This window comes from Equus quagga, chromosome 15 (assembly GCF_021613505.1).
Source record: "Equus quagga isolate Etosha38 chromosome 15, UCLA_HA_Equagga_1.0, whole genome shotgun sequence".
Classification (NCBI taxonomy): domain Eukaryota; kingdom Metazoa; phylum Chordata; class Mammalia; order Perissodactyla; family Equidae; genus Equus; species Equus quagga.
In genome coordinates, this window is record NC_060281.1 from 81,548,218 (window position 1) to 81,572,585 (window position 24,368).

The window sequence follows — 24,368 nt, forward strand, 5'->3', positions numbered from 1 at the left end:
ACTTAAAAAAATCCTTTCCTCCACTGCTAGGAGTGTGTGCAAATTGGTACACTCCTTCCAGAGACTAGTGTGACAGGGTATGCTCTCAGTGTTCTTACCTTTTGGCCCAGGACTTTCACCTCTGGGAATTTTGTCCTAAGGAAGCTATAGGAGGTATATATTTAGGAACTGGAAGAGTAAAAATGAGTCGAGCAAGGTCACTTAACTAAGGACCCCAGGACAGATGGTTTTCAACAAACCCTTTTAAGGATCTGTGCATAAACAATGTATATTTATGTGTGGAATAAATACCACAAATGTTGTTGCTATGTGTATGTTGTTGCTTTGTGTTGCTATGTAGCTGTTATGGGTAATTTTTCATTGGATTTTTCTGAACTTCTAAATTTCCTGTAAATGTCTTTATTCCCAGAAAGAAGTTATTAAAATTAATGTGTGATAAATTAATAATAGATTAGAACAAGCATGGTGAGTCAGTGGTGGAGAAGGAAGCAATGTGCGTCGTTCAGCAGCTCTGGGGGCGGGGGCTCCTCAGAGCCGCACAGCGACACCAGGGTGCGTTCTCTGTGGAGGCCGTAGTCAAAGGAAAGGAAACTGTTTTTCTTTCCAAATTTAGAAGCAAACAATAAGTCCCTTTTTATCTAGACTTCAAACTGACGAGAACGTTTTAAATCCCAAAGCAGTGAAACCAGTCACAGACGAAAAGAGAGCTTTGGTACGTAAAAATCAGACTGCCTACCACTCCAGGATGGCAAAGAAAGAAGGCCCTGGACACTGGGAAATGTCTTCTCGCCCAGGGAGAGGCGAGAATACATTATAGCTCGCTTCCTCTCAGTCCTGGCTCCCTGCTCTGTTTGACATGGGGGTGGTGGCACCTCCCTGGTGGGATGTGTCCAGTTCTAAGGTCGAGAGGGCTGACGGGTGGATAACAGCTTTCCTCGTCCCTGCCCCCAGGAATTTGTCACCAGCACACGGTTTACCGAAAGCTTAGAGGGGAAGGTGTTTGCTGGGAGACGGTAATCATGGTGCGCTTTGTGAAAGCCCCTGATGGCAGGTTTCTGGAGAAGTGGGGAGAGAGCAAGTGCTCCAGATCCAAAGATACTCCAGGATGGGGTAGCTGCTGAGTCTGTTAGGTCGTTGAAATGTGGAGGAGGGTGAGTTTAGAGAGGCTGGCGGGGTCTTTGAAGCGCAGTGTAGTTTTATTTTATTGCATGGAGATGAAACTGGGTAAGAAAACGGATTTTAAGGTTCTGAGTTAGTAAATGGGGGTGAGGGGAGTGAGTGGGTGAACAGCACGGCTCACATGACAGGAAAGCAGTACCAACGCCATTGCCCAGGGAGCCTGGGGTCGGAGGATAAGAAGTCAGTCCGCTTCAGTACGCAGCTCAGGAGGCCGAAGGCAGCTGAAGAGCGAGCAGACAGATTTCTCGTGTGACCAGAACGCCCGGGTGCCAGTTCTTTGTTTGTTTCTTTAATGGGGTCTTCCTCACACTGCCCGTGGAGACTGAAAGAATGTTCCTGGAAGGGCCGGCGTGGGTGGGTTTGCAGCAGCTCCAGGCGGAAGAGAGCCTGAGGGAGGCCTGGCAGGCAGCTGGGTGTCAGGGGTGCTCCAGGTTGGCAGAGGCGGGCAGTCCTGGTGTTTGGAGGGGGACAGCGAGGACTCGCCGGGTGCTGGGAGCTGTGTGCGCGGGGGCTTCAGATGCACAGAAAGCACCTTGCCCACCCGCACCACCAACTAGTCCAGGTACTGCCAACAGATTGCAGAGTACAGGGGTCGCGCACAGGGCGCCCGGGCCCTGAGGTGCTGCACAGGTGGAGGGCGGTTGCCCGTGTGCGGAGCCTCACCTCCACAGGGGCTCGTGGGGTCCCCTGCCGCAGGCTTCCCTTCCCCGAGTCCTGCCATCTTCGCGTCACTTAGGTCAGTCTCCCCCACTGGCCCAGGCTCTGTTGACCTCGGCCTTCACCGAGTAAACGTTACTTCACTGAGTAACCTTGACACTGAGAGCGTAGAGGTCCCGGAGAAGATTGTAGTGGCGCACGTGACCCAAGTGGTCCAGCGAGGAAAGGTGTCCGGACTGCCGCTCTGTGCCCTGAGGGTCGGACATCTACCCTCAGGATTTCAGCAACAGAATCTAAGCTTTGGGGCTGTAGGGACCAGGTCTGAGAACCGGGAAGTTGCCCGTAAGTAACAGGAAGTTGTTGCAGGTTCGTTTCCGTGCTGAGATAAGGTTTGGGTTTTAGAAGGTGCACAGGGCACCTTGTGGCTCACAATCGTGCTGCTGGCTGCCACCCTCAACTACGGTTCCCAAAATGACAGAGGAGCTCTGGGCACCCTGGGCAGTTTCCACTGGGGCAGTGGATCAAAATGTCACAGAAGACGGCAAGGCAGAGATCCCCACGTGGGCACCTGGGCAGAACCGCGAGGCTCCCCTGGAGGAGAGACCAGACCACTCTTTGAACAGCCTGGTCACTGGTTCCTCTGCCTCTGCCCACCTGTTCCCTTTTTTTGCTTCCACAGTGATGTTTTCTAGAACAGAATCTGTCAAGGTCTCTGAGGGAGACCCAGATGGTTCCTCTCTGGTCTCCAGGACAAAGCCTACCCTCTTCAGCCTCCTGGCGAGAGCCCCCCAACCCGGGTCCTGCCTCGCATCCCTCCAGACTCCTCTCTCTGTCCCGTCCGCAGGCTGTCAGCTACTCATGTTGCTCCAGCTTCAAAATACGTCTGTATTGCAGCCGCTTCTCACACCGCCGCTGTTACCCCACTAGTCGGTGCCCCATCATCTCCAGTGTTGACTGAGCTTCTGTATTAGGGTTATCCAGAGGAAAAACCAATAGGATGTTTGTGTGTGTGTGTATTAGAGAGACAGAGACAGAGCTCATTGTAAGGAATTGGCGCATGGGATCATGGAGGCTAACAATGCCCAGTATGTCCATTTAGTAAGCTCGAGTCTGGGGAGAGCCAATGTTTCAGTTTGAGTCCAAAGGCGGCAAGGAACCAATGCTCAAAGGCAGTCCAGCAAGAAGTCCCTTCTTATTACATGTTTTTGTTCTGGCCTTCAACTGATTGGATGAGGCCCACCCACGTTGGGGAGGGCAGTCTCCTTTACTCAGTCTACTGATTCAAATGTTAATCTCACCCAGAAACACCATCACCGACACACTCAATGTTTGACCAGATATCTAGGTGCCCAGTGGCCCAGTCAAACTGACATGGAAAGTTAACTATCACAGTTTCCAAACCCAGCTTCCTGTTGTCCCCCACTTCAGTCTGTTCTCAACACAGCAACCAGAGTAACCTTTTATGGTCTTAAGGCAGGGGTTGCAAACTAAAGCCCACAGGCAAATCCATCCCACTGGAAGTTCCTGTATAGCCCACAAGGTAAGCATAGTTTTTCCATTTTTAAGTGCTTGACAAACACCGCAGAGGAGAACAGTGGCATCTAACAGTAAAAGTTGTATGCAATTCAAATTTCAGTGTCCGTAAATAAAGTCGACTGGAGCCCAGCCACGCCTGTGTGTTTAAGCATCCTCTATGGCTGCTTTTGCTCCGCACCTGCACAGTTGAGTAGTTGTGAAAGAGACCTTCTAGCCACAAAGCCTGAAATATGTACGGTCTGGCCCTTGAAGAAGCTTGCTGGCCCCTGTATTTAGGCTCAGAACTCTCCATGGCTTCTCATGCCACTCAGAATAGAAGCTAAGATCCTCACAATCGGTCGAGGCTGGCCCTGCCGCCTCTCGGACTTCCTCTCATGTCCCCTTGTGTTCACGAGGCCTGCTGTCTTGGAGCTTTCCATGTGCTGCTCCCTCTGGACCACCCAGCCTTCCCCACACCCAGGATCTGCCCAGCTCACCGCCTCCCCCCCCCCCCCCCCCCCCGCTGTCTTCCCCATCACACCTTATTACCACCAGCTCTTCAACTCATTGAGTTTTTGACTGCCAAGAAGAATGTAAACTCTGCGGGGACAGGGACTTGTGTCATTCATATCATGTCCCCAGGATCTGGCACATTGTGTTAATAGATAGTTGAATGAATGAGTTGAAAATAGAGACGTCATCTGGGATGGGGCGCCTGTCGGATCGTCTGTGTGCAGTTGTTTGCTGCCAGGATAGAGCCTCCGCTGAGTCGCTTGGGCCAGTGAGCCCACGGAGCCACCTCCAGTGGCATCAAATCTGCAGTTCCCTTTACAGGAGCCTGGGGGTCAGGGAAGCCAGGGAGCAAGCAGGCAGAGCAGGTGTGCAGTCGTGGAGAACGGGCTTCTGGGTCCCTTCAGCTCCCTGAGTCGGTGCCTAAGGTCCAGCTGCATTTCTGACCTTAAGTTCCATGAGACACCCCAGGAATCCTATTGCCTCAACCCAAGTTGAGTTGAGTTTGCAGCCAAGACGCCTTCCTCATGCAGGTCTGTCTCCATCAGAGCCCCTTGAGGTCCAGGATTGGAGTTCTTCATCTCACCAGGGCCACCCTGAAGGCCGGTCCTCGGGGTGGCTGCTGCCCAGCTCGGGACAAGCGCTGAGTCTGGAGCACGTCTCCAGATTGGGTGCCCTCTGGGCAGGTCTGGACCGGCGCCCGGGATGACCCGGTGAGCCCTGGGAGCCCTCGTTCTCTTACGGTCTGGAGGAACGGCTGCTCTCTGCAGGCTCCCATCCCGGAAGCCTGCTCCCGGGCTGCCTGGAGTGGCAGCCAGAATCCGGGGCGGCCCGTGAACTCCCCCAAATTCTGTTCCCATTCGAGAAAGGGAATTGCATCCCGGCTGCAGTGGGCCCCCAGCTGGCCATTTCCCCTTTAGATGAGTCAAACTGGCAAATCGCAGCCCGGGAGCCCTCCCTTGACTCAAAGAGGATGTATGGGGGTGGGTGGCAGGCAGCTGGGTGTGAGTCCTCCACCCAACCCTCCAGGGCCAGGCCTGCCTTTAGAGCAGCTCTGTTCTCACTGTTGTCTGAGATCTTTGCTTTCCTTTGAACAGAGGGTCCCATGGCGGGTAAGTTTGAAAACCGCTGCCCCCCAAAACAGGCTGCACAGCCAGTTGGACTCTCGTCTGTCTGGGAGGAAGGGGCAGGCTTTGCGGTCTGACCCCGTGGGCTGGAATCCACCTGGGTCCTTCCCTGAGCCTTGGCTTCCTCGGAGGCATGATGGCCACTTGGGAGGCAGGCCTGATTCTAGGAGACACGTCACCCCCCTTTTCCTGCAGTTTCCCCATTTTCAGGGAAGTGGGCGTCTTGAGGGGAGGGGCCACAGTGCATTCATTCCCAGGAAGTTACAAAGAGATAATTGCATCGCAGCCATAGCCGGCCAGTCAGCTGCGGTCCCTGCCCATCCGTGTATTTCTAGGATTCCACAGGCATTGAACTCTTCCCTCTTCCTTTTCCTCAATGACTGAATGCATAGTTGACCAGCTTACGGCTGGGAAATACCAGGGTGAAGCTCAGCCTTGCTGGCTTTGGCCACTGGATGCTTCCTCTGTCTCCATGGCGTCTTCATTCGCGCTATTCTTGTCACTGGTGTGAACAGCTCCCCATCGCACCCCCACCCAGAAACAGCAGAGGAGCAAAGTGCAACCCCATAGGCCACTGCCCAAGCGCAGCTGACCACTGTGGTGATGCCGCTGGGCCCCACGCCCGCCATGAGACTGGGGTGACTGCCACCACGCACATCCATCTGTCAGCTCACGCAAGTGCACCGAGCGCATGGACGATGGTTTAGGAGTGTCCAAGCGCAAGGAGGTTGTAGGTTGTTTAGACATCAAGTCTTTAGTGTCCAGGTGGGGGCCCAGGGAGCTATTCACTGAACCCAGGGTGCTCCAGCAGTAACAGGCATCTGTTCACACCCAGGAGCACGATGGCCCTTGGTTCCCAGGCTAGCCCACCACTGAGCTCCAGTGTAGAAAGGAAGCTAACACCCACTGGCTTTGTTGACTGCATTTCCTGTCCACACCCCAGCAGCTCACATCACAGTGGAGAGTGGCAGGGAGCATTGCATCCCCTTGGACCAATCATAGCAGGCAGGGTCAGCCAAGAGAAGCTGGGGTAATCTGTATGTTTATTCAGTAAATACTGTGATTGAATGCAGGTTCGGTAATCAGATAGCCTGGGTTCAAACCCTGGCTCTGCCACTTACTAGCTGTGTGACCTTAGGTGAGTTGCTTAACCTCTCTGGGCCTTGGTCTTTTAATCTATGAAATGAGACTACTAACAGTACCTACCTCATGGGGCAATTGTGATGATTAAACAAATTAGTCTATGTCAAGGGCCTAGGGTGGTGGTGGTGTGAAAAAGCACCTGATAAATGTGGCAGTTGTTATTACTGTGTGCCAGGCACTGTGGTTGGCCCAGGAGATGCATCAGTGGGCAAAAGAGACATGCTTCTGGAGCTTCCAGGGAGCCAGACATTTATCAAGCAATCACGTGCCTCTTGGTGAGGGGCACAGTGTTCTGAGGTCACGGAGTTGGTGGGGGGAGAGGTCAGGAAGGGCTTTTCCTGGGGAGATGGCACAGGAGCTGGGTCTGAGGAATGAAGAGGAGATCCCCACGCAACCACACATGTGAAGGTCGTGTGTCAGGAGAAAACACGAGGAGCCCAGAGGAGGAGCCAGAGCGGAGAACGTGGGGGCCTGGGAGTGAGATGAGGCTGGAAGAGAAGAGGCTGGTCAAGGCATTGCCGGCCAGGTTGGGGAGTTGAATCTTTATTCTAAAAGCAATGGGGAGCCATGGAATCCTACACAGGGAGAGAGTTCCTGCTCTTGGAGCAGGCAAGGGGCGTCGGCTCTTATTCATTGAGGGCTGGCACTCTGAGACCTATTAGCGAGTTTTGCTCTTAAGTTTTCGGATAGATGGACTCCAGGAGTCAGAGGGGAGGCAGTTGGCTTCTGCCCACATCTGCAGCCCTACCTACTCTCGGACCTTTCCTGAGTCCTTGCATTGTTTTGCACTAAACATTCAAATCTTCATTTTCCAGATGAGGCAACCTCAGAGAGCTCAAGTGAATTCCCTAAAGCCACACAGCAAGCTCAAAGCAGGGACCTAATTCTCCTGATTCACTGACCTGTGTTTTCCGCCCGACCACGTTCAGTGGCCCTGGCTGGTGGCTTTTGACCTGACCACTAATCTGTAGTTCCCAAGAGGGCAAGGACAGTGTGTGTCATGTTTGTGGCTCATCCCAGTGCCTGGCACTTGCCTGGCTCAAATAACACCCTGCACTGAGAAAGCCAGCAGCATAGTCTTGAGGAGCACAGCGTTTATTCCGCCCACCAGTGGGGACCTGGTGGGTAACTTCCTCCTGCAATCTGGTTGTCCTCATGGCCAGTGACTCCCATTTTTCTAGGTCAGGGGTCAGCAAACTGCAGCCTGTGGGCAAATCCGGCCCTCTGCCTGTTTTTTAAGTGAAGTTTTATTGGCACACAGCCACACCCGTTCATTAACATAAGGACCATGGCTGTTTCCATGTCACGGTGACAGAGGTGAATAGTTGTGACAGATCCACAAAGCTGAAAAGATTCCCTCTGGCCCTTTACAGAAAAAGCTACCTGATCCTCTCCTAGGGAATGAGATGCTCTCCGGCTTAGTCTGTGATGTCTGAGTGGGTTCCTAAACCCCTCCAGAGGACCTTCCGTGGAGATCTTCCATAGTCAGGCTGAGGAGCGTCTGGAGAAGTGACATGACTGGCTACATCGCTGTGGCCAAGCGGCGTTGGGAAACCAAGTTTGGCAGCCTGGGAAACTCAGGGTTGGGTGTGGCAGGAGCTGTCCCCAAGAGACTACAGAAGGACGGAGACAGACAAAAGCTGCAGGTGGCTGGCCATCCTGCGTTCTAGGGTGTCTGGAAGGTCTTTGCACCGTTTCCAACCTGTTTCCTGATGCTAAAGTTGACGCACACACCATTATATACACTTTTCTATTTAAAAACCTAGAAAAGGAAAATACATTCACAAAGAAAGGGCCAGCCATGATTGTGGCCTCCAGAGATGAGTGCTGGGGGCGTTTCCTTCAGTGTCCTCTAAGCACCCACATGCAGCTGAAACGATGCTCTTTGTGCACCGTGACGGCCTGCTTTCCCCCCAGCAGGATGTGAGTGCTTTATAAGCATCCGACATGTATGACTGCAGTGCCTGGGTCAGTTCCATCCGGGGACACGGACTGTGGGACCTGTGTGTTCTTCCCGGTGTTTCTCTCGTGTTACACACTGTTGCTTCGATCTTTGACGGCACTTGGGAGTGAGTATCTTTCTGGGCCCCATTCATAGAAGTGGAAACCTCATTTTGAATGCTCGAGTCTCTCAGGCATCAGGTGCCACGAGCTGTGGTTTTATGGTCTTCACACAGACGACATGCACCAGCATCCTCTTAGCGATAGTCGCTCCTCTCCTGGGCACATCCCGCCGCACAAGTCCTACCTTGACGTGGCTTACGTGTGGCGAATTTCTGCCCTCCCTTCCGCAGGGCGCCTGGGGGCGTGCAGAGCAGACCCACCTGCGCCCAGGTGCTCAGCCGGCACGGTCACAGCCTAGCGGTTCAGAACAAGGGCTTTTTTCTGGCTGCCTGGCTCTGTGTCCCGGCTCGGCCACTTACTCTGTGTGACCCTGAGCAAGGCACGGTCTCCCTGTGAGCCTCAGTTTCCTCCTCTCCAAAGACTGCTCTGAGCATCATATGAGTTAATAAATGCCAAGCATCCGGCACAGCATCTGGCACGCAGCAGAGGCCCAGGAGATGTTAAGTGTTTGCATGACGAGTCTTTGCAGATGGGGACACTGAGGCTCAAGAGAAACGACTTGCCCAAGGTCACACAGCTCGTAAGAGGCTGGTTATGGGGTCCCTGGTCTTGCGAGTTGGCCCCTCCAGGGCGCTGCCCCTGCATGGGTTCAAAGCTCACAGGGCCTAAAGGCCCAGGAGCAGGGCCGTGGCGGTTACCTTGTCCCCAGCTGTGCCCGAGCCTCCCGAGAAGTGGCTGTGGCTGCCCTGGGGACAGGAAGGAGAAGATGTGTCTGGGGGACGTGGGGCTCTGCATCCACTCACTCCAGGCCCCCCAGTCAGTCCCCTCACCTAATGCCGCAGGTGGGGCTACCGGCCTCTGACACCCCATTTGGAATCTAACAAACGACCAGCTCCCCAGGCCCCGTGGCCTGGGAGGGATTGGCTCCGCTCGAGGGTGACCAACCGGTCCTGGTTTGTCTGAGACTTCCCCAGTTTTAGCACTGAAAGCCCCACATCCCTGAAGCCCCCTCAGTCCTGGGCAAACCGGGATGGGTGGTCCCCCTCCGTGTAAACTGAGGCACAGAGAGTCCCTTGCCAGCACAGAGCCCAACTCTCACTGGGTCCTTCCCACTGTGAAGTTGGGGCTGCTTCCCTGTCCACTTGAACAGATGGGTGGCTGGCCCGCTGGAAGTTCCCCTCCGAGCTGCTCTCGCATCCCTCTGACTTGGCCATCGGCGTCTCCCCCCATTCTTGGAGAACTTCACATCTTTGGAGACTTCCCATTTTACAGATAGAGAACTGAGGCCCAGAAAGGGGAAGGCACCCCAGGGTCACACAGGCACTTGACTCCTGGTCAGTGCTCTCCCCTCGTCCTCTGTGTCTTGGGGACCCTGCTGTCGGCTTCAGATCCATGGGTCTGGTGTTGGGCTCTGGTTCAGGGGATCTGGGTTTCGGGGTCGGGGGTGGGGACCCGGACCAGTCCCAGCAGAGGGACTGTCCTGCCTCCCATGTGCTTGTGCACTCAGGCTAACCAGATGTATCTGGAATGCCTGTAAATGGGGAGTGGCCTCCAGCCCCGACTTGAGTGTGTTCAGTGTTGCTCAGGGCCTGCCCCGGAAGGCTGGCTCTTCCCACACCTCCCAGAGAAGAGTGGGGAGCTCCAACAGTCTCCTTCCCCGTTGTGGGGCCTCAGTTTCCCTGTCTGTACCGACTGGATGAGTTTTTGGCCCCTTCCGGCCGTAGCTTCCTAAGATGATCCATGTTTTGTCATGGTGAACACCTGCTGGCTCTCTGGTTTTCATTTTAAAACAACCCGTGGGCAAGGCAGGGTATGAACCTCTCTGTGCGTCCGTCCTGAGCCCCACCTTGTGCAAAGCCACCGGCCAGACCTGGAGGCCTCCCCTTCCTTCGTTCCCCTGGGAGCTCTGTGCCTTCTTAGACCTGCCTCCATTTCCCCGTGCCATGCGCTCTGCTGGGGGTGCCTTTGCGTTCCTCTTGGGCAGCCCCCCCAGCCCACCCCTACTTGTCATCTCAAGTGCCATTTCTCCTTGGAAGAGTCTGCTGGAAGCCCCTCCCCACCCCAGGGGGGTCAGGGCCCCTCCCTGGCTCACCCAGGGTGACATGACCTCACTGTGTCTGCTTACTTCTGTACTTGCTGACTTCCCCCCAGACGAGGAGCTCTAGGAAGGCTGGAGGGCCAGAGCTGGCTGAGCGAACAAAGGAGGCTAGGGAAATAAAAGGCAGGTCTCGCCCTCAGGGAATTCGCCATGAGCTCCCCAGAGAGGTTCTTGGTGGCCGCTGAAAGGGCCACCTGTGCACCTAGAGAGCATGGTTGGACCTGAGAAGAATTCCTGCATTGCTGCGTCATATTCGCAAAGCTCAGGAAGGTCTGTGTTCTGTTTCCTCCTCCCGCTCCTTTCTTGGTCAAGCATGGAGAATCGTCCTGGTCCCTTTCTTTGCATCTGGTCACGTCCTTCCAGGGTGAGGGCCCCACTCACCCCCACTCTCCATCACCCGTGGAGTAATACTGTGGCCTTTCCCAGCTTGTGCCCCCTCAACCACACCTCCCTGGGAAGTTTCCACATGGTCCATGGTGGTTTCACCATTAACGGAATCCAAGAGTAACGTCAGGACCAGCAGGTCCCTGTCTCCCACTACCCACCCAATGTCGATCAACATTGTCACCAGAGCTGTCACAGGCAAGAGGGGGTGTGGCTGTCACGTGGCCATGAGTAACCACATTCTCGCTTCCTCCTTTTGTACACAGCCGTTGGGGGTTGGTGGGGTCTGGGACCGCGGCAGGGGTGCCACAGCAGCGCCTGGCAGCGTGGGCTGAGTCCTCGTTGCTAGAGTAGAGGAGCCACTTCTCCTGGGCCCACGAGGCAGCTGTTCCATGCTCTGCTGAGCGCGGTAAGTGCTGGCTTGCAAAACCGCACGGAGTGGCTGGGGAATCCAAGGGGTAAGCGGGCCTGCCTGATAGCCGAGGGCAGGTCCCAGGCAGGGCTCCGGGCCTCCCTGAGCTGCGGCCCTGGGGCGGGCAGACCAAAGCCCCTGGGGCTCGGGGCCACGGTCTGCCTGCACCAGCGGCCTGGTTCTGCTGTCTCTTCCAGATCCTGCTCCCTTCAACTTCCACCCCACCCTCCCTGCAGGTTTGCTAGCAGCTGCTGGCTGGGGGGCACCCCAGACTTGAAAAATTAGAGGCGTCAGGACTGCTTCCCCAAAAATCATCCTACCCCTCCTTTCATGGGTGGGAAACTGAGGCCCCGGGAGGTGAAGGGCTCAGGAGCAGAGCTGGGATTAGGTCTGGGCAAGCCCAGAAAGGAGGGGAGCGTGCAGGGTTTGTCTCGAAGCCACATAGGCTATAGGTCCATAAAAACATCATTTCCACAGCTGAATTCTTCATGCTTTTTTTATGAGATTGAGAAAATGACACTTATTAAAATATTAGAATTAAGATACTACTGCTAGGAAAAGACAAAATAATGGAATACTCTTATTGTATTTGGGGTGCTTTGAGGTATAACGGAGAATGGTGGGGGCCTGGTGGCTAAAGCAGTGTCCCCCTACACAGACACACACACACCCCCCCATAGACAAGGATCAGGGCTCTGTCGCCTGGCATTCTCTTTTCCTCCGTCCTGGGCCCTCTTGCTTTCTTCCCTCTCCTATCTGTGACTTTGAGCCCCGGGGGCCAGGCCTCTCAGTGGGCAGGGGCTCCGGAGGTGGCGCCCTGGGCCCCAGAGCAGCTTCCTCTGAGGGTGGCCCGGGCTGGCCGCACCCTGAATGGGAGATGCCTCCCTCACCAGGCTTGGCTAGGAGCCAGGCAAGAGTGAAACCCGGACAGAGGAAGGGGCTGGGCTGCCAGGCCTCCTGGGCGTGTCCCGGGTGCTGCCTTGGAACCTCAGCCGGGCCTGAGCGGGGCCTTCCAGAGGGGCGGGGGATCGTGTAGGCACCCTGCCGGTGAACAGCGCCCCGATTTCACAGATGAGGAAACCGAGGTTCAGAGGGGAGAAGCAGCTGCCCTCGGCGGCAGGGCTGGGAGGTGGCTGAGCTCGGACGTGCTGCGGCCCCATCTGGCTGCAGGACACTCGTGGAGCCCAGGTCACCTTGGGTCTCTCGGTCCCCTCAGTCGAGCGTGGGCAGGAAGGTGGCAGTGAGAGACTCTCGGGCCAGGAGGAGAGAGGATGGCTGGAGGGGGAAAGGAGGATGTCTGTCTGTCTGCTTGTCCATCTGTCTGTCTACACAGGTGTCCTCAGATAAACATCAAACTAAAATCAGTTGTAGGTCTCATTGAATTTGTGTGCAAAGTCCCTCACCTCCTCTGTCCCCAGTCAGCAAATTCGGGACCCAGCAGGTGAAAGTTGGGCTTTTTTGGGGGGGGGAGGGAGTCAAAAAAGTCTTAGATGCCCCTATGACGTGTGTCCCTACAAAGGACCACGGAACATGAAACAGGTGTCTGCAGTATCAAAATTTCGTGGCAGCAGGTGAAAATGAGGCAAACAGCCTGTCCGAAACAGCTCCTCCGTGGGGCGAGGGCGGATGATGACAGCAGGTCGGGAGGTGCAGGGTGACAGATAGGATGTGTGCTGGTTGCCCATCTCAGACACCGTCCCCTCCTGCGACTGCTCTTTAATGAGCCCCTGGGGGCCCAGGCCGCTGGATGCTGGGGATCTGGTGGAGACGCCGCCCTCCAAAAGCTTGCGGTCTGGTGGGGGCAGCGGGGCAGCCACAGTGCCCGTGCTCCAGTGGGCAGGTGTCGCGAGCAGGCATGTCAGTTGAGTGCCTGCCCGCCTGCTAAGCCCTGGCCATGTAGCTTGAGCAGCAAGACTGGAGTGGTTCCTGTCCTCTTGGAGCTTATGGGCCAATGGGAGTAGATCTTTAGAAAGTAAGCAAACATTTAAAAGGGTTTAGACAATGGGAGTGACTAATCCTGTCTGGGCAATCCAGGGCTGCTTCTTGGAGGAGGCAACATTTGCTCTGGCTCCTGAGAATGGACCTTGTTTGTGGGCTATATAGGACTATGACTACGAGGTGGGCTGTGGAGCAAGACCACCCAGGTTCAAGTTCCTGCTCCCGCTCTTACAGGCTGTGGGCCTCAGTTTCCTCATCTTTCACATGGGGTTAATACAAGAAGGTTGTGGGGCCTGGGTGCGCCAATCGTGTACAGCTCTTAGAACAGCGCCTGGCACGTCGTCTACACTCAACGCGTGCGATACGCAAACCAGAGGAGGTTGAGGCTGTGCAGGGCGCCCAGGGCTTGCCGTGGAGACAGGCTTCTGGGCCCCCTGGCCTGGCCCTCTCCGACTGACAGGGTCAGGGATGTGTCAGAGCTGTTCCGGGGTTGGGGACTTTTCAGAAACACAGCCCTGAATGCAGAATAAGAATGCCACTGGCTGTCCTTTAGTGAGCGCTTACTATGAGCCAGCTCACTTCAACCCACAGCAGCCCCACCAGGTGCAGGCGCTGCCCCTGTCCTTGTGTTCCAGACAAGAAGCCGTGGCTCAGAGAGGTGAGTTCAGTTGCCCAAGGGCACACAGCTTGGAAGCAGCAGAGCTGGGACTGGATCTGGTTTGATATTGAATTTGATCCTGAGTCAGGCGGGGGCCTGTCCTGTCTGCCAGGACTTGGACCTACACTGGGCTCAGGGGCACTCCTGGGCCTCGGTTTGACCTACTTGTTGATCTGGAGCCTTCCCTTCTCTTGACGGCTGCTCCACGCCCAGCCTGAGACTCTCAGTCTTTTGGATCCTGAGGGTCCAAGCTCGGGAACGCTGAGGCTCCCAGGATTACAGATGTGGGATGGCGGGTCTCAAGCTTCCCGGAGTCCCATGGGCGTCTTTCCTGAGCAGGTGTGGTCTCTGGAGCTGGGGTGTGGCCCCAACACCACCTGGGTGGGGCTCAGGCAGAAACAACCTGGTTTTAGGGTGACAGACAGGAAAGGGGCAGTATCTGCACTCTGCGAGGTGAGCAGCACGACGATAGGATGTGGCAGCGCTGTGCTCGCAGGGCCCTGCCCGCCCGCTTCTGTGGTGAGCCACTCTTTTCCTGCCCTGGGAGGAGGGAAGAGGCCAAAGGTGGAGTTTTGTGCTGGCCTCAACCTGTCGATAACCAGACTTGTGGCTGGACCGGCCCTGTGGTTCTTACTATGATTGGAAGATGCCCTCAGCAATAGCCATCAGGAAACTTTGAAACCATAAAGGTTTATTACTCACAGGTCCTGGAAGTGACACAGCACACCGGGGGCCACACTCGAGGTTGTAGGGAGAGAGAACACAGGGGCCTGGGCATCTGCTTTTATTGGGGTCGAGGTGGGGGCCTAGAGGTCCCTGGGCTCATGCTTTATTGGTGAATTTAAAACATAAGATGGAGCATTTAAAGCTCGGAAAGAGGGGGGAAAAAAAGTGGCCCTAAGTGGTCAGTTACTGAAATTAACCAAGATCTGCGGAACCGGCCTCAGGCGGAGGCGGCGGGGCACTGTGTCTGGCCTCCCGCTGGCCGTGTGGCTATTTGACACAGCCCTCTGGAAGCAGAGGCCTCGGCAATCAGAGCTGCAGTCGGGGACTTTCGTTACCAAAAAAGAAAAACCACGCGCCTGCCAAGGCTCGCTCTGCAGGTGGGGCCTGGAGGAAGCAAGTCCCGGCCCTGAGCCTGGCTGTCCTCGTCTGTGTGACGGGAATCCTGACAGCCAGTGCTGGGGTGAAGACGAATGAGTTCCCTGGATGAGGAGATCACGAAATAATCCATCCACAGCGGGGGCTTTATAATAGCTCATTTTCGTTATATTGCAATACATTTACTTTAGCAAATATTCAAGTTACTGTCCTGCCGTGCGCGGTGCTCACACCCTGCCCGGCTCCTCTCTTGCTATCCACATGGCCCCTCGGAGCCACAGAACCTCTGGGAGCCGGGTTTTCTTCTGGCAGCTGGGCTGATGCCTGCACAGCTGCGGCCTGGCTCGAGGCTGCTGTGCCCGTGGTCCCTTCCCTGCGAAGCCCATGGGGTGGCGGGCCCCAGGGGACAGGGGGACAAAGGATTTTCAGGGCTAACACGGGGATATCCAGGACCAGCTGGCCGCCCTAGACAGGCCCAGGAGGGGAGAGATGGGGAGCGCTCTGCTTTCACACAGGACCCCGTGGCTTCCTTAACTGCCCGTGGGGGAGGTAAGGAGGTCACCAGGTCTGTGCCTTCCCTGACTCCGAGGTCTCCCTTTCCTCTGCACCTCTGTCCACAGCCCCAAAGAGTGTCCCCAAATAAAACACCCCCTGCTGGAGGCCAGCATCGGAGACCTTTCCTGCAGCATCTCATTAGATTCTCACGACCATTCTTTGAAGCCGTATGGCCCATTTTACAGAGGAGGAAACTGAGGCTCAGAGAGGGTGAAGCAACCTGCTTAGGTTACACAGCTGCTAACAGTCTCTCCTCCACCCCGGCTGCCTGTGCATGCAGGGGACTGCGGGGATGGGTGTGGGGGCGAGGGCAGTGACGGCGGGAGCCCATCCTCCAAGGTAACCCCCAGCGCCCAGGCCGCAGAAAGTCGGGCCCTGACCTGCCAAGATGCCTCCCCCGACCCAGGAACTGATGGGTAGGGCCTGGCGTTTTGGCCCCTCCCTCTGTGCTTCCAGGAAGTGGCGGAGGAACCGAGAGCTGCCCGGGTGGCAGTGGTGGGTACCAGTCTTTTTATAATGATGAAATGTGTCTCAGCTGGTGACATCTTCCTGAAGTCCCCTGCTCCTGGGAAAGTGGGGCCGAGGTCGGGCCATATACTCTCCCTCCAACTGAGAACATCACCCCATGTGCAAAGAAACTGCCTCCTGAAGGCCGGTTGGGAGGCAAAGAATGTGTGTGTGCGCATGTGTGTGTGTGGGTGTGTGAGGGAGAGAGACGCATTTATTAAGTACCTACGGTGGGCCTGGAACTATGGAATCATCACTTCACTGCATTCTCTCAACAGCCCTATGAGAGCGGCTCTGTTTATCCCCTCTTTACAGATGAGAGAATTGAGGCTCAGAAGGGCAAGATCTGTGTCAAAGTCACACAGTCTGTGAGGGACAGACCTGGGACTCGAACATCCTTTGCTTGACCCCATAGTCTGTGCTCTCCATCCTGTGCCCTGCACGACACCCGGTGCACATGGGGCTGACCTGTCTGGGGGATGTGACCTTCAAGGTCCTCCTTATTCTTACTCAGCCCTCCTTCTCCCAACTGGGTCCTGCCCCCAGCCACAAACACAGCAAGCTCATCTCTCTTCCAGGCCTTTGCCCCTCCTGCCCCCTCAGCCAGGTCATATCTCTCCGCAAAGCCTTTCTGAATCCTCCCTGGGCTCGAATCTGATCTCTGCCACTCGCCAGCTGTGTGTCTTTGGGCAGGTTGCTTCACCTCTCTGAGCCTCATCCCTCCTCAGTGAAAAGATACTTGTGAGGGCCAGATGTGCCTAGTACAAATATCGTAAAGTTTGGTTTAAGAAATTATTTTAAGATATGGTTAGACTGGCATTTTAGAAACCAACATAATTCTAACTAACATGTGAAGGAGGTCGGATGGAGCCTGGAAGCTGAGGGGACTGTGAGTAAGTTAGAGTCCCTCCAGGGGGCGATGAACAATTGCTCTCTGCTCTGAAGCATGGGAAGTACAGGGACACGTTGGAAATTATCCAGGCTCCCTGTCTCCCGGACACTGTGCTTGGGGTTGCATCCTTCCAAAGGGTGTTATGTCCAGGGAGCCCAGGAATACTCGAATCCTGCCCCAGAACACAGCTGTCACTCCCACAGGATTCCCAAGGGTAAGATTTGGAACCCCACAAACACCAGCCAGTGCCACGGGGAGCGTAAGGGAAGATAGAGAAAACGAGAAAATGCAAGTGGCCCTTTCTGGCTACCTGCTCGGGAGGCTAAGTGTAACACCAGGAAGGACAGCGGCTCTACCCACGGGCAAATGAGATGACCGTCTGCTCGTGGAGGGCTGGGTTGTTCCGAAAAGATCTGAGTTTTCTCCTGGCCCCAATCATGCAGTTGATGGCTCCAGGCCCTTGAGGACTTACGGGGTAGGTTTACTGAAACAACTAAAGGAGCTGCCCTTTGCTGGAGCTTGTGATGGGCACAGAGGCATCGCCTCATTTTCATCCTCACAATGGCCAAGGAGGTAAGTGCTGTCATCCCTGCCGGGTGAGCGAGGACACGGCCAGGGGAGCTGGATCGAGCTGCGACCTTGAGAAAGTATGAGAAAAACTGAGAATCTGAGGGACGGGCCAGGGCTGTGTGGGGTGGGAGCCAAGATTGGGGAGAGCAGAACAGAGGGATGTTGGCGGTGGAGGGGGGCGGTCAGGACCAGACTCTGAGAGACCTCAAAGGTCTAAAGAAGCAGCTTTATCCTTTGGCCCTGTTGTCTGCAAACTCTCCCACCAGTGGACCCCATCAGTGGCCAATAGATGTACATGGATCTCTTAATGAACTGCATCCCAGTACTACCGTACCCCTGAGAAATTATATATACAAAAATAGGAATTATGAAGGGGGTGACATAAAAGTTAATATAACTAGAAACTCCAATATTTTCTTTCTACATCCCAGTGGATTGTCTTGTCCACAATAAAAAGCTTTAATCGAAAAGGATAGACAAGTAAATTTCTGTGCAGCATATAGAGGGAGCTGAGGGCCCCAGATGGATTTATCAATGTTGATAAATATTAAGAGCTGCTGTTTGCTGAGAGTCTAGCAGGCATGTGCTGGGTCACGAGGAGGCCCATGGCCAGGGGCCTGCCCCAGACCAGACGTCCTCCCAGCCGTGGCCGACTGGGATCGTAGGCGGGGGCGCCTGGCAGCCCAGGGCTGAAGCTGTCTTGACGTCCCTCTGTTCCTGTCTCCCTCCAGGCACCATGCCTCTGCCGCTCCTCCTGCTGCTGAGCCTGCTGGGCCCTGGCAGCCGCCTCCAGCTTGTCCGGGGCCAGACAGGGGTGTCCAAGTACTTACACAGAGACGACGTCGACAGAGAAGGCACGGACCTGCTAGAAACGCCTGAAAGCAGCACCAAGACTTTCTCCCTGAGCCCCAGGCTTCTGGCTGTGATGGGGACACCAGGGCAGAGAGATTCTACAGGGCCTGGAACTCCTGAGCCAGCCACTCTGGAGGTGGCCACGGAGGACTCTGCTGGCCTGGGGGCAGGAGGGACAGCCGTTGGGAACCTGACCATGGAACTGGCCACACAGGGGATTTCTGTCACAATGGGCCCTCTGACCGAAGGACTGGTCACTACAAACCCTCCCTTCCTGGAGGCTCTATCCACAGACGGGGCTCAGTCCACAGAGCTGGATACCCTGGAAGCCCTGTCCACAGGACCAGCAGCCATGGAGACACTGACCACCCAACCCGCAGCCACGGAGGTCCTGTCCACGGAACCAGCAGCCACGGAGGCACTGACCACCCAACCCGCAGCCACAGAGGTCCTGTCCACGGAACCAGCAGCCACGGAGGCACTGACCACCCAACCCGCAGCCACGGAGGTCCTGTCCACGGAACCAGCAGCCACAGAGGCACTGACCACCCAACCCGCAGCCACAGAGGTCCTGTCCACAGAACCAGCAGCCACGGAGACACTGACCTCCCAACCTGCAGCCACGGAGGTCTTGTCCACGGGACCAGCAGCCACGGAGGCACTGACCACCCAACCCGCAGTCACGGAGGCCCAGTCCATAGTTCTGGCCACCACCAGCTTCAGAGGAAAAAGCCAGACTGTTTCCCTGTTGACGTCTACGGTCCCCAACCCCACAGTGGCCTGGGACCACATCCCGGTGAAGCAGTGCCTGCTGGCCATCCTTATCCTGGCCCTGTTGGCTACCATCTTCCTTGTGTGCACCGTGGTGCTGGCTGTCCGCCTCTCCCGCAAGAACCACACATACCCCGTGCGCAGTTACTCCCCCACCGAGATGGTTTGCATCTCATCCCTGCTGCCCGAGGGGGGCGAGGGGCCCACCACCACGGCCAATGGGGGCCTGCCCACCCCCAAGGGTCGGGGCCGAAAGGCGAGGCCCGGCGAGGACCATGACGGGGACGACCTCACCCTGCACAGCTTCCTCCCTTAGCTCCCCCAACCCATCCTCCTGAGCAGGACCCTGCCTCCTCGCTCCCTCCGTGGCCCACCGAGCCACCAGCCAGCATTCAGGCTCAATTCCACAGGTCTGGGCTTCCTCGGAGCTCCCTGGGGTTGGGCACCCTCAGGACTGGGCCCCTGCCCACTGCCGCACACGGGACTGAGAACAGGCAGAGCAGGCCTGGCACGCAGAGCTGCCCCCCCGTCCTGAATCCAGTGGGGGCTGGCGAGACTCCCTCCACCTCCCTGCCTCCCGTCTGTTCGGGGCGCCCTCCAGCACCCCCGCTGCTGTCCTCCCCTCTCCTGGCTTCTGGGCCTCGTCCGCGTGCACCCAGGGAGGACTCGGAGTCCCCCGCCCTGACTCCCATTTTCTTCTGGTCGCCGTGGTCACCCACAGGAAGGGGGCATTCAGGAGGAGTGCTAGGCCCCGGAGGCCATGTCCTGCCGCTCCCCTATTTGGGGCAGCCTGGGTTTTCTTGGGCGGCTCCCCCGGTCTCAGCCTGTGAGGACTGCGGCGAGTCTGGAGACCCCAGGGCTGCCCCCTTCTTCGGGACTGTGTGGACCCACGAGGGCCATCTGCTGACAGAGCAACCCCCTCCTGCCCCCTCTCGCCTTCCCCTGCAGCCACGTTTCGGGGTGGGCTCTGTCTGGTTCACAGAGCCACCCCACTGCCCGGCCCATCCTCCGACGCAGAGCAGACACCCAATAAATATTGATGGTTGACTGACGGCTGCGTGCTTGGCATCAAGGGGCCCTTCAGGCGGGCAGTGGCCCTTTGCTGTTTGCCCGCAGCCCCAGCCCCTCGGGAAGCCCCTGCAGGGCTGCTGGGTTGACCTCCGCATTGTCTCTCGGATGCTGGGTGCCTCTTAGTGCATCCATGGGCAGCCGGGGAAGGCTTCAGACTGGGGGTGGAAGGGGGCTGGCCCCCATGACCTAGTTCTGGCCTCCAGAATTTGGTTCCTCCCAAATCTCGGACAAATACCCCCTCCCAACATCAGTGCCATCCTCCCAGAGGCCCTGACCTCCTGGTTCCACACAGGCCGTCTCCGGTTAACACCCCGTACCCGCTCCTCGCTCAGCCTGCCCCACCCGCTCACAGGAGCACTGACTAGCTGTCATTTTAAGTTTGGGGCCAGCAAACTTTTCCTAAAGGGCCAGAGAGTAGCTATTTCAGGTTTGGTGGGCCATGAGGCGGCTGTTGCAACCTCTCCTCTCTGTCACCGTAGCTCAAATGCAGCCACTGAGGATGCCATCCGTGAATGGGCTTGGCTGAGTCCTAATAAAACTTTAGTGACAAACAGGCGGCAGGCCGGAGGAGGCTCTGCTGACCACTGACTGAAGCGCAGGGTGGCCAGGTGTTCCGGTTAGCCAGGCACTTCCTGACTTAGCCCCGGACGGATGTCCCCTGTCGTGGGAACCCCTCAGCCCCAGCAAATCGGGATGGTCGGCTGCCCTGTTTAAGCAACGTTCACCACGTGTGTGCATGGCCACATCTGAAACCCACGTTGACCCTGGGGTCAGATCAGAAAGCCAAGGCCACCGTGGAGAGGCGGAGCCAGTGGCCCACCCTCATGGCTGAGCCGGGATTCAAACTCCGGGTCTTCTGAAGGACCCCTCCACCCCAGGGCATGACCTGCAGGGAGCATTCCAAGAGATGGCTGAGTCTGGCATGTTTGGGCCTCAGCTCAGGACAGAGGGGTTGAGGGGAAGACGAGAGACCAGGGAGCAAGGCAGGTGCCGAGTGGAGCCGTGGGGGCAGAGTCAGGGAGAAGTGGAGGGGTGTCTGCCCCTCCCCGACCCTCTAAAACAAGTGTGATCACAGGGAGGGTGTGTTTGACGTCCTTTGGTGGGGGGCCGGTGGAAGCGGGGGCGCCCCCCGTGGGCTGGGCAGCTGACCCTGGAGAAGGCAGGCTGATGCTTTGGAGAAACAGCCGTTCTCTTCCCCTTTGGGAGTGATCAGAAAAATCAGCTGGGGGTCTCCACATGACGGGCTTGGGGACCCAGAGGCTGAAGGACGTGGGGGACATCTGAGCAGTCCCGCCAGGGTCTTGTCACCCCGTCCTTCTGGGCGGGGAGAGGTGTCCGGGTGCCCTGTGTTCTCCACGCTCCCGGAGCGCCTTTGCTCGAGGCCACTGTGTGCACACGCACGCGCGGGCCTGGTGTCCATCTAGTTCCCCAAAGTGCAGGAGTGACGTCGGCCTCGGTGATGATGGGTGCTTGAAGCAGCCACCAGGGGGCGTCCGCCACCAGCTCTTGGAGCCACTGGAAGCCGCCAGCCTCCCTGTGCGCCATGTTGGAGGACGAAGGAGGGGTAGCTTAGCCGGGAAGGAGCGCCAAGCCCAGGGGGATGCTGGTGTTCGGTTAACAACTAACTCCTTGCGTGGACTTGTCCCCACGCCATGATTTGTGCTGCTTCCCAATTTCCTCCCTGTAAATACTCCCACGGCCGACTCTGAGCAACCAACCATTTAGACAGTAGCTGCCACCATAAATGTCAGTATTCTCAGGAGCATAGCTAAGAGTCGGATGTAGGAAAATAATTAGGAAGTGATGAGTTTTGAGAAGGGAGGACTTTGGTTTTTAGTATACTGTCATTTAACTTATTAAACAACTGGGTCACAAAATTCTGAAAATTTGACAGTTGGCTCTTAGAGACTGATGTGGGCCGGCTCCTGCGTCCCACTGTGCCCTCCCTCCCCGGACCGCCCCTTGTCCTTGACCATCACCGTCCGAATCGCCCGCTCCATCGATTCAGCAAATAAATCCCGAGCACAAACATCTCCCGTCTCCCCACGAATCCCCTCATACAGCCTGGGAAGGAGGAACTAGTGTTTCCCCCACTTTACAGAAAGGGAAACTAGGCTCAGAGAGGCATAGTCGCCTGTTCCAGGTGATGCACGAGAATGGGGATTGGAAGCCAGGTCCTACCACTGTGTCACAGCGTCCTTGAGATCACAGCGGGCTTCTAGGGGAATGCCATGTCCCAAACTCTCGCCACTGCTGGCCTGTCCTGGCGTCTGGAAGTCCCCCTCCGTCACCCTCTGTGGCTCCTGGTTGCTGGGGGGAGGCATTGGCACTTGGAGGACAGCCCAGCTCCGTCCTTGTAGAGAGCAGCACACAGCAGAGCTGGGGCCCAGGACAAAGACACAGGGCTAAGGGCAGGGAGCTGGTATTTATTGGGCACTTACTGCATACCCAGCCCCACGCCAAACACTTTATCTTCATGTTCTCCTTTAGGCGTCACAACAACCCCACGATGTGGGGATGGTTATCACCCCATTTTCCTGCTGGGGAGACTGAGGATCAGAAAGCTGGATCCCTCGCCCCAGCAGGCTGCTCTGCTAAGAAACCAGACTCTGCTGACTTCAGCGCTGGCGGCAGGGAAGGAAGGAGGGCAGACGGAAATAGGAGCTGGGCCGGGGGTGGCATGCTAAGTTTACTCCGGGTCCCTTGTCTCTTAGGAGCTGGGGCTGCCAGCCCTGCGGGCGGCTCACCCAGCAGCGGATCTGGGCAGAGGCTCCCCAAACTCTCCCTCCTACCCCACCCCCAGCCGCCACTCAGCCAAGCCACGTAACTCGATGGTTATGGGGTGTCCGCTCTGTGCCGGGTACCAGGCTAGGTCCCTGGATGGACGCCACGTCAGCAGACAGCCCTGGTGGTGCCCTTTGGGGCTCACAGTATAGAAGGGGAGAGAGAAATTAATCGAATGATCACCCAGAAAAATATCAGATGACGGCTGGGCCCAGGGCCCCAGAGGGGAGGTGGAGGGGGGCCCTGAGTGTGCAGAGTGTGGCCAGCTCTTGGGGTGGGGTGGGGAGGAGGCAGGAAAATGGTTGACACTTGAAAGATACAGAGTCATGGGCTCGAGAGGGTGGGTATAGACAGAGGAGTGTCCCAGGCATGGAGAACAGTGTGGACAATAGGGATGCAGGGGGAGAGCAAACAAGGGTGGCTGCAAGGAGGAGGGCAGGGCTGTGTGAGGTTGAGGGGGCCTGGGCCAGCGGGGTGCACAGAGGGTATAGACTCGAGAGAGAATTGGTAAGGGGCTGGTGACGGGTTGGCACGGCGATGAAGATGGGGAAAGAGCGGGCTCCCGGGTCTCTGACTCGGGCAGCTGTCTCGATGGGGGCACCATGGGTGGAGGGAGCAGGTTGGGGCCACTGTGAGGGTGGCGTGCCAGGTTGGGCTTCTGCCACGTGGAGTTTCAAGGGCCTGGTCATTCTCTGGTGGGGAGTGTCCGGAAGGCTGCTCACCAGCATCAGCCATGAGGGAGAGCAAACAAACACCAGCAGGAGGTGTCACTGCACACCACCAGCCGGACGAAAATTAGAAAGACTGACACCACCAAGTGCTGGCGAGGATGCAGAGCGGCTGGGACTCCCACATTGCCGGCGGGAATGTGCGACGGCACAGCCACCTGGAAGCCCATTTGGCGGTTTCTTACAAAGTTAGATATAGACTCACCATGGATGAACAACGCAGAACGACTCAGAAACTCAGAAAGGGAACGACTCAGGAATCCCTTTCCTGGATATTTCCCCAAGAATGAAAACACGTTCCTACAAAGACTTGCCCACCATGTTTATGAAGCGTTATTCATAATAGCCAAAAAACTGGGAACAACCCAAATATCCATCAACTGGTGAATGGATAAATGAAATGCGGTCACCCATAACCGGAATGCCACTCAGAGCAGAAAGGAGCGGACTATTGATCCACACACTGACGCGGAGAAATCTCAAAAACTTTCTGCTGGGGCCGGCCCGGTGGCGCAGCAGCTAAAAGCTCACATTCTGCTTTGGCGGCCCAGGGTTCGCCAGTTTGGATCCCAGGTGCAGATGTGGCACTGCTTGGCAGGCCATGCTGTGGCAGGCGTCCCACATATAAAGTAGAGGAAGATGGGCACACATGTTGGCTTGGGGCCAGTCTTCCTCAGCAAAAAAAAAAAAAAAAAAAAAAAAAGAGGAGGATTGGCAGCAGATGTTAGCTCAGGGCTAATCTTCCTCAGAAAAACTTTATGCTGAGTGAGAGGCCAGACCCCAAAGGCTCTGTGTCCACTGTGTGAGTCCAATGATAAGAAGTTCAAGAATAGGCAAAACTAATCCACAGTG

The 24,368-nt window shown here is 56.5% G+C and overlaps 1 protein-coding gene across 1 annotated transcript; it reads left to right on the forward strand.

Annotated features, from left to right (window-relative positions):
- Positions 1-10,967: 10,967 nt before the first annotated feature.
- SELPLG (selectin P ligand) lies at positions 10,968-19,980 on the forward strand. Its single transcript, XM_046638811.1, has 2 exons — positions 10,968-11,086; positions 18,042-19,980. The coding sequence occupies exon 2, from the start codon at positions 18,047-18,049 to the stop codon at positions 19,247-19,249; it is 1,203 nt and encodes a 400-aa protein (XP_046494767.1). The 5' UTR covers positions 10,968-11,086; positions 18,042-18,046; the 3' UTR covers positions 19,250-19,980.
- Positions 19,981-24,368: the final 4,388 nt, after the last annotated feature.